The sequence below is a fragment of the Carcharhinus amblyrhynchos genome, chromosome 32 (genome assembly GCF_965287045.1).
Source record: "Carcharhinus amblyrhynchos chromosome 32, sCarAmb.v2.hapA, whole genome shotgun sequence".
NCBI lineage: Eukaryota > Metazoa > Chordata > Chondrichthyes > Carcharhiniformes > Carcharhinidae > Carcharhinus > Carcharhinus amblyrhynchos.
The window spans coordinates 8,740,601-8,755,461 of NC_137355.1; the positions used below are offsets into that span (position 1 = coordinate 8,740,601).

Genomic DNA, 14,861 nt, shown 5'->3' on the forward strand with positions numbered 1-14,861 from the left:
TGGTTTTAGAAGAGAACTTTTAGCAAGTTGCTTTCTTAGGATCCTTCTGATCCATGGGGTTTGTGCAGTTTGTAAAGGCTATGAAGATCATTCAATCCACTCTCCTACTTTCATCTTTAACCCTGGTCAATATCAATGTCCTCCTCCTGAATCATTTCTGGTGGATGACCCCAAACTACTTTAGTGGATGACTTCACCCCTTCCTCCTTGAGGCCTCTGCACAGTGACCAACAGGGATTCCCCTTTAAGACCATCAAATGACTCCGCTCTTACTCACCCGTTCCCCATTTATAGCCTGCAGATGCCTTCTGACAGTGACTGGGCCATCTGCTGCCCAGCACCAGGCCACCAACCACTAGGGTCCAAACGTGTGATGGTTAGGAAAATTACAATTTATCTTCCAGCTGGCAGAAAGCTGATCTTTGCCAAAAGTCCTATTTAATGCCCTTGCCTGCCATGATCCTTGCTGCTGGCAGGACCGGAAAATCTCAATCGACACAATTAAAATACTTAAAACTGGAAGCTGAGGACTGACAGATAAACCAAATCTCTGTCCTACTAATGTGATTGTACTGTTTTGTCCTGAACAAAAAAGACATGTTTTTAGTTGTGATGGTGAGATTATTCTGCAGTAATTGAGTAGTTGTGACCACAGACTCACCAATGCACCTTCTTCCACTTAATGACAATACAGATCCTGGTGGACAGATGCAAGTGTAGCTTCCTATAGTGTTACTACATGTACCAGACACGCATAATCCAGGGTCTGATGTGCATTCATCGATATCTGGGAAATGAAATGAGATAATATCACATATTAATCTTTTGTTTTCTGAACTTAGTAGGATGAAAGTTTGCAACACTAGTCCTGGAATTCTAGCTGCAACATGTACAGAGAAGCAAGTATAGCATGGGGAGACCTAAAATGTACAACCTGGGAACAGGAAGATCCTGATGATAATAATAGCAGATCCTTGTTATTGTGTTTTTCTTGTTTCCTGCCTTGTAGCTGGCCAAACTGGCATTCTGGTTCATTGTTAGGTTGAATAGGCAATGGCAGGAGGCAAAAGCTGTGGATCCATGAGGTCAGTCCCTGGAAATTCAGGTCAGGTAAGAGATCATTTGGTGGTGGAGATGGTAGGGTGTAAAAGTCACAATTGGCATGGGGAGCCTGAAGGAGTGTTTGATAAAGCAAATATTTTGAGAGGCTGGCAAGTTTTGCTTCCCTTGCACTGCCAGTTTTCTCATGCCTAAGGAAACCTTCATGGCATCTGCAAAATTTAAATTCACCTCCAATGGCACAGGGATTTTGATTTAAACGTGATGAAGTATTCCTCCTCTTTATGCCCAAACATTCAAACAATATGTTATTTGTCATCATAGATGCACAATGGACACATGCACATTAGTTTGGAGTCGCATTGCTCAACTTTTTCATTTTTAAACCCCCTTTCACCTGTTTTGTTAGACGTGAATATCAAGGCTCATCCATCTGTTGTTATGCAGTCTCGCTGAGAAAAACTGCAGATTGAAGAATTTAGCATTAGGTTTATCCATCTGATTCATTCCTGGACACTGAGACTTCAAGATTTCAAGAAATCTGCATGTTTATCTATAGGAACATATGACTTAGGAGCTGGACTAAGTCATTTGGCCCTTCGAGCCAGCTCCACTATTCAATGTGATCGCAATTGATCTGGTTGTGGTCTCAGCTCTATCTGTCTGCGTCCATAATCCTCAACTCCTGTGTCGATCAAAAATCTATTTAACTCAGCCTTGAATAAATTTAAATGACCCAGCTTCCACTTTCTGGGAAATGGAATTCCACAGATAAATGACTCTCCAAGAGAAAACATTTCTCCTCATCATCTGCGTCTTCAAAGGGAAACCTCTTATTTTTAAATCATGTAGACTGGGGCTATAGTCATTGGAATTCAGAAAAATGAGGAGAGATCTTATAGAAACGTATAAGATTATGAAGGGAATAGTTAAGATAGAAGCAGGCAAGTTGTTTCCAGGCAGGTGAAACTAGAACTAAGGGGCAAGGCCTCAAAATAAGGGGAAGCAGATTTAGGACTGAGTTGAGGAGGAACTTCTTCACACAAAGAGCTGTGAATCTGTGGAATTCCCTGCCCTGTGAAGCAGTTGAGACTACCTCATTGAATGTTTTTAAGGCAAAGATAGATAAATTTTTGAACAGTAAAGGAAATAAGGGTTATGGCAAACAGGCAGGTAGGTGGAGCTGAGTCCATGAAAAGATAGCCATGATCTATTCAATGTTGGAAGGCCCAAGGGGCCAGATGGCCCACTCCTGCTCCTAGCTCTTATGTAAGGGATTGGAAGGAGAAGAATGGGAGAAAAGGGAAAACAAGCATGCAGGGAGGGAGGAGTAGGTGGGTTGAATGATCAGGGTGGAAGTGGAGATTGGAGTTGGAAAGGTGCGAAAGGGGGTAGGTCTCTTATAGATTGCAACAATCCAGAGAGATAGACCTCAGATCCTCTTTGGATCAAAATTCAGAAAAGTATTTAAAGAAGTTATACACCTTTCTTTGGTGATAGTCTTAAGTAGTCCATTGTTGAATGTTATCCCCAAACCAGGTCTATCCAGGATAGCCTAATTTTGTGAATAGGACATCAAACTGGCAGTATGATTCCTATTTGCAAATGCAAAGGTACCAATGTTGTTTGAAGAATGGGGCACAATCGCTTAATTTTCTACCAATAGAACACTTTTGTATGCAATCACATGCCTGCTCCCCTCCCTCTCCAATGTAGTAGACATTTAGTCAACTGATTTAGTCAACTGACATGGTATCACTGAATCTCTTGGCCACTATCTCTCACCTTGAACAAAACTAAATTAAACTGCTTACCAACACATCTGTCCTCAGTCAGTGCGTATCCAGGAGGGCAGATACATCTGTAAGAGCCATCCAAGTTTTGACAGGTGCCTGGTGTACATGGGCGAGGTACTGTTAAACACTCGTTGATATCTGTTGAAACATAAGTGAAACAGTAAAGGAAATGTTAATTAAATCACAGGAATCCTGTTAGCCAGTTAAATTAGAAATAATTTATTCTTCGTACCAAGACAAATTGTATTCATTCCTTTATGCAATTTGAAATACCAGTTCTGAACACAAATTTAAAAAGTCCTACTCTATCTGAATGCAAGCTAGCTATTACATATTCCTCATCTTTAATGGAAAATTGGAATAAATCATTTTAGAAAACAGAACAGTACAGCACAGTACAGGCTCTTCGGCCCTCGATATTGTGCCAAGCTATGTCCAAGTCCAAGAACAAGCTATCCCACTCCCTATCGTTCTGGTGTGCTCCATGTGCCTATCCAATAACTGCTTGTAAGATTCCTAAAGTATCCCACTCCACTATCACAGCAGGCAGCGCATTCCACACCCCAACCACTTTCTGAGCAAAGAATCTACCTTGGACATCCCTCCTATATCTACCACCATGAACCTTACAGTTATGCCCCTAGTAACAGCTACATCACCCGAGGAAATAGTCTCAGCACGTCCATTCTATCCATCCCCCTCATCATCTTATAAACCTCTATCAAGCCGCCTCTCATCCTCCTCTGGTCTAAAGAGGAGAGCCCCAGCTCCCTCAACCTTTCCTCATAAGACCTATCCTCCACCCAGGCAACATCCTTCTTATAGGGAAGTCACCAGAACTGCGTACAATATTCCAAATGTGGTCTCACATTGCAGCATAACCCCACGGTTCTTAAACTCAAACCCTCTGTTAATAAACTCAACACACTATAAGCTTTCTTCATGGCTCTATCCACTTGAGTGGCAACCATCAGAAATCTGTGGATATGAACCCCAAGATCTCTCTGCTCGTCCACATTCCTCTGCCGTTGACCCTGTAATCTGCATTTAAGTTTGTCCTACCAAAATGACTCACCTCACACTTATCAGGGTTAAACTCCATCTGCTACTTTTCTGCCCAGCTCTGCATCCTAATCAATAACCTTACATTATTTTAAAAATTATAAGTGATCAATTTATGTAAAATATGATAGCTAAATAGATGTAAATCTCATTTCAGAAGTGGAAAGATGCCCAAAAGCCCAAAATGAGTAATTCGGAAATATTGATATTTATATATTAAAAAAAGAGCAGCTGGGTGGCAGAAAACCAAATATATATAAATGTATCTTTTTCTGATTGGCAGGATGCAGGAGTTTGCAGACAGATAGAGATAGGTTGGGTGAGTCGGCAGAATTCTGGCAGATGAGAATGTAACATAGGAAAATGAGAAATTGCTCACTTTGGCAGGAAGAATATAAAAGCAGAACATTAGTTAAATGGAGAATGACTGCAGAATTCCAAGGTGCGTGGGGAATTTAGGTGTCCTAATCAATGAGTCATTAAAAGTTAGTAAGCAGGTACAATATGTAATCAAGAAAGCTAATGGAATGCTATCTTTGAGAGGAATTGAACATAAAAATAAAGATGTTATACTTCAGTTATACAGGGCATTAGTGAGATCACATTGCTGTTTTGGTCTGCTTGCTTAAGGAAGGTTGTAAATGCATTGGACACGATTCACAGAAGGTTTACTACATTGATATTAGTAATGAGCAGGTTGTCTTATGAGAATAAGTTGGACAATCTAGGCTTGTTTCCACTGGAGTTTAGCGGAGTGAGGGGTGACTTGATTGTAGTTATATAAAACCCAGAATAGTCTTGACAGATAGAGATGAAAAGGATGTTTCCTCTTATGGGTGAGTCCAGAACTAGGGAGGACTGATTTAAAATTAAGAGTCACCTTCATAGGACAGCCATGATATGGAGATGCCAGCATTGGACTGGATTGACAAGATGAGAGGTGACACAACACCAGGTTCCAGTCCAACAGGTTCATTTAAAATCATAAGCTTTCGGGGAGCTACTCCATCAGGTGAAGTGGAGCAAGGTGCGCAGGCATAGAATTATATATAGGCGGACTGACAATAGTCCAACACTAACAGGTAATCAAGAGTGTCAAAGGATAAGTACAGACAATGTAGGTCAGCTGAATAACAAGTTTTCACCAGTAATCACGAGTGCTAATAGACAAATGCAAGCAGTTAAGTATAATCAGTATGTGTAAAGTGTTGATATGCTATCCGCACTCATGAGGATGGCCTTAACTTGGGTTCATGTAACCCCATCATTCTTTTCAGTGGGGGGGAAATCTCCCTGACTGTCCTGTTTTGACACCATGCACACCTTGATTACGTGTGATGATCTCTTTACCTGAATTAGTTTGCATAGTGTTTAGCACCATCTCATTCTTTGATTGTTTGTAATTATCTCATTGCCTTAAATTATCGGTTCTTAGGTCATCCCTTCATTTGTTATACAGACTGTTGACACTTTACACATACTGATTGTTGGCCTATAACCTGGTGCAGTGTGACCCTCTCATCTTATAGGACACAGATGAGGAGAATTTTTTTTTTCTCCGGTACTCCCTGCCTCAGAAGATGGTGGAGGCAAGGAGGTTATTGAATATTTTTCAGGTGAAGGTACAGATTCTGGTTAGATAAGGTTATCAAAGGTTATTGAGGATAGATGGGAATGTGGAACTTGAAACACAAAGTGATCAACCATGATTCTATTGAATGGTGAAGCAGGCTCCAGGGGCTGAATGGCCTATTCCTGCTCCTATTTTGAATGTCGATTCTTGCCTCTCTTGAACCTTCACTCACAGCAAGTGGGAGGGTTAGTGAGATATGTAGAAAATTAGTATATTTTATATTTATTTTAAAAGTTAATGGTTTGCAAAAGAGTGTAAGAGGTGGTGAGCAGGTGAAACAGCAGAGGGAACGAGGTAGAAAGTTATGTTATTAAATTTATTTTTAAAAATAATTCATTTCTGTATATAGGAACTTAATTTACAGAACTTAAACAAGAAGAGTACAATGTTTTACTATTTTTAATGACAGGAAAGTCCCATGGAGTCCAAGTAAAGCTTTTATACTGATTCTAATAGAAAAATCTGATTTGCTTAACATTGTTTCATTTGAAGTTGCACTTTTCAGAATGTGACTAGAATGTTAACTGAGCAATTACACACAATAAGCTAGGGTTCCCATGAATCCATTCCTGATAAACTGTTAAGTTCAGAATTTCAGCATTAACTGGTTCCCCTGAACTTGCACCTCTCAACCACAGCAAGAATCCCAGCATTCGCCACTGTTACATCAGAAGATCTGAGTATTTGAGTTCATAAAGACTACACAAATTACATACAGAAATAAAGGGTAACTAAGAAACTAATAAAAGTTAGGAACTTGAGGTAATTATCAAGAAGGATTAGAGGGTTTAGGGGATTAAAAGCCTGGGATTGGAGGCCCACAAGTTAGGGTTCTAAAAGATATAGCTGTAGAGATGGTGGATGTGCTCATGACTTTTCAAAAATTCAAGATTTTAGAATAGTCTCAGTAGATTGGAAGTTGGCTTTGCAAGAACAGAGGGAGAGAGAAAACAGGGAACTACACGCTAGTCACCTGAGATCAATTGTTAGGAAAATGCCTGAATCTATTAGTAAGGAAATTTTAACAATGCACTTAGAAAATCATTAAATTGACAGAGTCAATGTGGATTTATAAAAGGGAAATCATATTTGACAAATTTGTTAGGGCTTTACAAGGATGGAACTAGTAAGATAGATAAAGGGGATCCAGTAGATATAGCATAATTGGATTTCCAAAACATGTTCAATAAGGTGCCACTTTAATATACATGATGGGGGTTCATGGTGTCAGATACAATATAGTTGCATTGATGGAGGATATGATATAGCATTGTCCAATGCTGTGAAACCTTAAAAATAAGAACATATGGACATGTACCAAAAAGTAGTGCTTTTACAGCAAAGTATTCACAACTTTGACATTGAAATTACACATTGAAAACATTAGGTTAAAATGTCTTTAAACTTTTATTCTTCAATCCATTAGCTTTGCTTACCAACACAACTTCTTCTATCAGCTGTAAGGTCATAGCCTTCACGGCAGAGGCACTGGAAGGTTCCAATTGTATTGATGCACTGTCCATTTCTACACAGCGCACCATTTAAGGTAGTACATTCATCAACATCTAAAGAAAAACACAACATTCTCGTCACATTTATAGTTTTGAAATTTTGATTTCTTTCATGCTGTCACAGGGTTGTCTTATTTGATTCACTTTAATGTAATACTGTATTTTTAATTTTGAGCATGTGCTCATCCGCAAAATTGAACCTAGTTTTCTACAAGTTAATAAAATCGAGGTAATTAATTGGGAATTATAAACCTATGCATGTTTGTATATTTTGTGTCAACATTATTTTTTAATGTTCTTCATTCATGTGATGTAGGTGTTTCTGGGAAGGCAGCATTTATTATACATCTCAAATTGCCCTTGATAAGGTGGTGGTGAGCAACTTTCTTGAACTGCTGCAATCTGTGTGATGAAGGTACTCCCACAGTTTGTTAGGTACGGAGTTCTCAGCAACAATGAAGGAACAGTGATACATTTTCAAGTCAGAATCGTGCGTGATTTATTGAGGTATCTAGGCAGTAGAAGTTGTAGATTTTGGAGCTGGGGTCGAAGAAGGCTTGGGAAGGCTGGTTGATGGTGCAGACTACAGCAAATGTCTGCTGGTGGTGAGGAACTCCAATAAAGAGGGCCATATTGTTCTGAATAATTTCAAGATTCTAGAGCGCAGTTGCAGCAATTCTTAACCAGGCAAATAGAGAGTCTTCCATCACACTCCTGACTTGTATCTAGCAAATGATGGAAAAGATTTGTGGGATCAGGTGGTGAGGCACTGGATACAGAATTCCCAATTTCTGACCTGCAGTCTCAGTATTTATATGGCTGGTTAGTTTCTGGTCAATAGTGACTCCAAGGAAGTTAATAGTGACAATTCAGTGATGGTAATGCTGTTGAACTTCAAAGTTGGGGTTGATGACGGCCACTGCCTCATACTTGAACGGTACGCATGTTTTTTGTGACACTGTGCTTTTAAGTAATGCATTTGTGTCATGTTTCTTGTGAAAGATATGTTTAGAATTCAACTGTCATTTGCGGTGCCGATCTGACTGCTTCAGGCAACCCACATGCTGAGAATGTAGAAGAATAATTTATTCTCGATATTGGGGTGTTTATTGTAATCTAAGCTAATGCAGTTTTTTTTTGGGTTGTCCCCTGGGGTTTCAGAATAGGGTTTAATTGAGTTGATTGAGGCCAAGTCATCTGCTAATTGGAGCAGCTACGCTTACAGAGACAAGCAGGCCAGGATGCTTGGGGATGAAAGAGGAAGGAAGTCTTTTCTCTCTCTGGAGATTGCAGTCTGGGACCTGCTAGAAAATAGATATCTCACTAAAGGTGTTCTGGAGTCCTGAGGACTATAGCCAGTGAACCAGCATGAAAGCCTTTTCTTGCTCTCTGATCTTGAAGGGGAGTTTACATCTATGAGCAATATTGCTTAAATTGGAACTAATAGAGATAGGCTATTGGTTAAGAATTGTATCTGGTCATGTTTAAGTATTTAAATTGGTAAATGTAATGCTAATTCTGTCTGTTATATTGCTAAATAAAGTTTGTTTTAATAAAAGCTTCCTGGTGGTCAATAGAATCATACCTGGGGCGAATAGTTGGGGTCTCTTCTAACTTCATAATATATCTTGGAGTTTCTTACCTGGTCCCTAACATCTCTGATACTGTACTCGTGACTTTTTTTGTGCACTGGTCTAGCAACTTGTAGATTGTGAATTCATATTTCTTCATGACAAGTGAATTCAAGAAATCTTGTTAATGCATGACTAGAGTCATAAAAAAGTCATATTTGTATAGTTAACAATGTTTTGATTATGTAAATGAATTTATTTAAGTCACAGTGTTTCAAATAAAGAAAAAATAAACTGCAACTTAAAGAACAGAAACTAAAGAAATATTAGCAGAAAATATGATCAACAGTTAAAAGAAATAAGTATGCAAAACACATTTCTACATCTACAATAAAAGCAAAATACCAAGGGTGCTGGAAAAACTGTTGGATAAACTAAGCAGTACCAGCAGAATCTATGGAGAAAGAAACAGAGTTAACATTTTGAGTTTGTATGATTCTTCTCAGTGCTGGAGAGGAGTAGAAGTGCGATGAATATATGGTTGGTGAGGAGTGGGGAAGGTGCAGCAGAATAGAAGGTCAGAGGGAGAATTCTTACAGTGCAGAAGGAGGCCATTTGGCCATTAAGACTGCACCAACTCTTCAACAGAGCATCTTACTCAAGTCCAATCCCCATAATCCCAAGTATTTACCCCACTCATCTTCCTAAGGGGCACTAAGGGGCAATTTAGAATGGCCAATCCACCTAACCTGCACTCCAATAGACTAGGAGGAAACGAGAGCACCGGGAGGAAATCATGCAGACATGGGAAGAATATATAAAATCCACACAGTCACCCAAGAACGGAATTGAACCCAAGGTAGCAGTGCTATCCACTGTGCCAGAGATAGGTGGGAGCTAAGAAGAGATTGACAAAAATATAATGGGCACAAGACAAGGGGAATGTTATGGTAGCATTAAAGACTAAAGAAGTTGCTGATAGTGGCGTGAAAGTCTGATAACAGAATGTCTTATTAGGAAAACAAAGGTCAGTATTCAGCAAAAGCAAATCTAAAAAAAAAAACAAGTGACAGATGGCCCCATGGGGAAGTGGGTGGTTTTGTGTTGGGGCAAACAATAAAGAGGGTTAAGATGGAGGAGAAACTTGTCTAAAATTGTTGGACTCATTGTTGAGTATGTAAGGCTGCAAAGTGCAATGACGGGAAGATTTGTTTTGTGATGGCGTCATGCTGAATTTGTTGGAAATGGCGGGGAATGATCCTTTGAAAGTGGAGGCCAGTGGGGTGAGAAGTGAGGATAAAGGGGACCCTATCGCGGTCTGGCGAGAGGGAAAGGGTGAGGGCAGAGGTGTGGGAGATGGCTTCAATACAGCTGAGAACCCTGTCAATCACAATGGAGGGAAAAAACCCCAGCTGAGGAAAATGGAGACACGTAAGAAGCACTGTTTTCCATGCAGTCACAGAAAGTGCAAAAGTATCTCTTTACCACCACATTGTTTGTTGAAAACAGTGCTTGTGCTTGTGGCATGTCTTCTGTTCACCAGAATGATAGGGAATGGGATAGCTTGATCTTGGGTTTGGACATAGCTCGGCACAACATTGAGGGCCAAAGGGCCTGTAGGTGCTGTACTGTTCTATGAGTATGACTTTTATTCACCTATTAATACATTCTGCTATCTTACTCTTATGTCACTATCAGACTTTCTTCAGTCTTTAACGCTACCATTAACAGTTGTTTGGTCTTCTGTCCATTACACCTTTAACTTTATTTATTAGTGTCACAAGTAGGCTTACATTAACAGTGCAAACTTTGCCAATTTCTCCTCAGGTTCCACCTATCCCAGACCTTCTATTCTGCTGCACCTTCCCCACCCCCTCTTCAACTATATAATTCATCACATTTCTACTCCTCTTTGGCTCCAAAGAGTCATACGGACTCAAAGCTTTAATTCTATTCCTTCCTCCACAGATGCTGTCAGATTGAGTTTATCTAGCAGTTTCTGTTTTTATTCCCTTCTACAGGTTTCTTTAAAGTTCTATTTTATCATTAATATTATGTTTACAGACTTAATCCCTAACTTGCTTTGGGTCATCAGCTACTTTGTTTAGTTTCAACCCAAAAGGAGCAATTCAGAGTGCAGAAGAGATACAGGACAATAACGCTGATGTTTCAATTTCTAAACAATGTTCCAGGTGAGAACAGTTCCCTTTCAGGCACATGACATCTTTTCTTATGCTTCTTCTCAAAACAAAAAAGGGGAATGATCTGGTCAGAAAGGATACCTCTGAAACTTCCTTTCATTTTTCAAAACAAGGTAGAAATCACTTAATTATGAGGTACATGGAACATTTCAAATATGAAGCTTTGTTTCTTGCAGACTTCAACATATATTTAGCTCAGAATAATATTATGATTAACTTACCAATGCAATCATTGTTGTGAGAAAGCATAAATCCAGGAAAGCACAAACAGCTATAGGAACCAACTGTGTTTTTACAGGTCCCATTGCCACATGGCTGCCGTTCGCATTCATCGATATCTGGGCAAATGAAAATGAAGTATCAGTGTCTTTTCACTGGGAGAAAAGTTTTATAAATAAACTGAATTTCAATGTGTCAAAAATGAGCATTCATGTAATCTGATTAACAAGCATACATTAATTTGATGTGTTGTGTTTTACTGGCAGGAATTCTTTTGCTATATAAAGCAATAAATATATATGCCTATATGAGTGTCAGCCCATGCTAATAAGAGCTCAACTCTCTGACTTTCTCTCCACCTCTGGAATGTCCACTTGGGACCGCTCCATGCGGCCATCATAAGAGTGATGGAGTAAATCCAGCTCCTGATCTTCAATGTAATGACATATGTATCAACCCATGACTCACCAATCCGTGGCGAAGTACAGTCATACGTCAACAGATTGGAGCATCATACTATGTTTTCTGTTGATTTATTAAGCTCTCTGATTGCTTCAGCTCTTTATACCTGTGTAGAATGCCTCTGATCTTTCTACATTATATAAATGCTGCAATGCATCTATCGGGACACAATCAGATGCATAATGTGCTTTTTACAAGTCAACTTTTCAATTGTTCTACTACTTTGCAACCATAGTCATGATTTTCCCTGGTGTCAGTAACAGAGACTGGCAATAGTATCATTAACTTTTCTGTCCATTACACGATAATGGTAAAGATAAACTGCGTTTAAGTTTCCAATTTTCAGCATCTCTACTACAAGAAAGCTTACCATACTGTTAATGTGCCACCATATGGTGGTGTGATCATTACATAAGAACATAAGAAATAGGAGCAGGAGTAGGCCATCTAGCCCTTCGAGCCTGCCCCGCCATTCAATAAGATCATGGCTGATCTGTCGTGGCTCAGTTCCACATTCCCGCCCTCTCCCCATAGCCCTTAATCCCCTCTCTTATCAAAAACCTATCAACCCGCGTCTTAAAAATATTTAGCGAGGTAGCCTCCACCACTTCAACGGGCAGAGAATTCCAGAGATTCACCACCCTTTGAGTGAACAAGTTCCTCCTCAACTCCGTTCTAAACCACCCCCCCTTTACCTTGAGGCTGTGCCCCCTAGTCCTACTATCCTTTCTGAGCGGGAAGAGTCTCTCCACCTCTATCCTATCCATCCCATTCATCATCTTATACGTCTCAATGAGATCTCCCCTCATTCTTCTAAACTCTAACGAGTACAAGCCTAGTTTATTCAGCCTCTCCTCATAGCTCAACCCAAAGGAGTGAAGCTGGTCTCATGCCTAGCATGTTACTTTCTATTCAACAGCAACAACTTGTATTTACATTGCCTTTAACGTTGCAAAATACCCCAAACCATTTCACAGCAACATTTTCAAACAAGGTTTGACAGCATATTATGTAAGGGAATATTAGGACAAGTGATAAAAAGCTTGGTTCAAGAGCTAGGTTTTAAGGAACATTTTGAAGCATGAGAAAAGTAGAGAGATTGAGAGGGAATTCCAGAGCTTACAGCTTAAGCAGCTAAAATCAAGGATGTATAAGAAAGAGGCTTTTCATCATTGCAGGAGGACAGAGATCTGAAGGCTGTGCTGTTAGAAGAAGTCATAGAGATAGAGGAAGGGCAAGACCCTGGATGAATTTGAAATCAAGGATGAGATTTTTTAAATTAATGCGTTTCAGGCTTAAACTATTGTAAGTCAGTGAATGCAGAGATGATAGGTAACAGGGCCTGCTAGGAAATGGACAGTAGAGTTTTGGATGAGGTCAAGTTTTCGGAACTGCAAAAGTTGTTCAGGAGACAACAGCAATTGTTGAATCTGAAGGCAAAAAAAATACATGGATAAAGCAGCAGGTGAGGATTGGGTGCAGATAGGAAATGTTACAAAAGTAGACTATGTGATCCTGAGTAGTGGTGTGGCTTTGGCATCAGAGTTTAGCGTCAAATGTTACATCATGGTTGCAAAACACTTGATTCAACCACAGACAGTGGCTAAGAAGGAGAAGGGAATTCATGTAGCTACAAAATGAATATAATTTACAACGAGATGGAAGTTGACAGCTCAGTATTCCCAATGTTTTGTTTCTGCTCATCCAATATTGGATGGAGGACAAGCAGTACGAAAGATGGAGAAGGAGGTAGTCAGGTAGAGTTAGATGTTAACATTGGTGTGGAACTTAAATGTTATGGAAGAGCTTCATTCAAGTGAGAAAAGAGATGTAGGATACAGTTTGATGCCATAAAGTCTCTGAGTTCATTCAGTTAGAGCTTTTTACAACAAAATGTTTATGATTACAAACGTACAATTGTTAGGTCTAATTGAGTGTTAGCTGAGTATTAGGTATGTGTGATTAGTGATGATAGTGTATTATTTTGCAGGGCAACCTTTGTAACATGGGAGAATTTCTTGGCCATGTTGGGAATTCTATTCTCAAATTATTAGAGGGAGCAAGAAATTAGATGTAAGCCATGTAAGGGTTGCTTAAAAATGATAATAACATGGAAAGAAATTGTGCCACATATAGGGACAAAAACACCTATAACCTTTATAAAGGTTCGTGCTAATTTCCACGTATTTTGATTTGTGTAAAAGCTGTTTTAGTAACAAAAACATCAGCACAGTCTTTCAGCTAATATAATAAACGTAAAAGGAGGAAATAAAGCATCCAAGTGATGGAGTGATGCAACACTCTAATCCTATTTGACAGCAAAGTGAAGATACTGCAGAATGAGGTGATCTGACTTTTCACCCGCCAGAGAAAAACATGACAGGATGCTTGCAGGGATGGAAAGGAAGTAGATTTGATGACACAGTTGACCATTACTAATACTTAACGATGTTAATCTTACAAAAATATAGCGGGAAGGCGATGGCCTAGTGGTATCAGTCCAGAAACTCAGCTAATGTTCTGGGAACCCTGGTTCGAATCCCACCATGGCAGACTGTGGAATTTGAATTCAATAAAAATATCTGGAATTAAGAATCTACTGATGACCATGAAACCATTGCCAGTTGTTGGAAAAACCCATCTGGTTCACTAATCGTTCACTTAGGGAAGGAAATCTGCTGTCCTTACCCAGTCTAGTCTGCATGCAACTCCAGACCTATAGTAATGTGGTTCACGCTCAATTGTTTCTGAACGAGGACAACTAGGAGTGGGCAATAAATGCTGGTTGCTAGTGATACTCATGTCTCATGAATTAATAAAAAAAGTATTTATAAATTGCCTTTAACATAATAAAAATGTTCCAGAACACTTCACAAGAGCATGATGAAGGAAAACTGGATTGTGAGCCACATAATGTTCTCTTTGGCCAAATAATTCAGAAGCTGAATTATGATGATTAGCAAAAGATGATGATACGAGGAAAAACTTTTTTATGCAGTGTGTGGATCTACAGCACAATGCCTGAGGATGTGATGGGGGCAGATTCAAACAAAGCCTTCAAGGGGGAATTTATTAATTATTTGTGTTGTAACTACTCTATGATTCTTTTCTATGATAAAGCAATAGCGCAGCAGATCATGGAAAACTTGATCAAAGTGGCAGGTTTTAAGGTGCGTCTTAAAGGAAAAAAAAAGTAGAGAGGCGAAGAAGTAGAAGAAGAAAAGAATTCCAGAGTTTAGGGCTTAGGCAGCTGACGGCAAAGCTATCGATGGTGCAACAATTAAAACTGGGAAAGTTAGGGAGGCCAAAATTAGAGGAACATGGATACCTTGGGAGCATCAGGGTCG

At 39.5% G+C, this 14,861-nt stretch overlaps 1 protein-coding gene across 2 annotated transcripts in view; it reads right to left on the bottom strand.

The window, feature by feature from the left end:
• LOC145360729 (fibrillin-1-like) overlaps positions 1 to 14,861 on the bottom strand; it is a 407,592-nt gene that overhangs the window by 43,121 nt on the left and 349,610 nt on the right. For both annotated transcript variants that reach the window (XM_080216108.1, XM_080216109.1), the window contains exons 46-49: positions 11,055 to 11,171; positions 6,987 to 7,115; positions 2,874 to 2,993; positions 662 to 787 (exon numbers count right to left, since the gene is read on the bottom strand). In XM_080216108.1, coding sequence (XP_080072234.1) covers positions 662 to 787; positions 2,874 to 2,993; positions 6,987 to 7,115; positions 11,055 to 11,171 — 492 coding nt within the window. The remainder of the gene's footprint in view (positions 1 to 661; positions 788 to 2,873; positions 2,994 to 6,986; positions 7,116 to 11,054; positions 11,172 to 14,861) is intronic.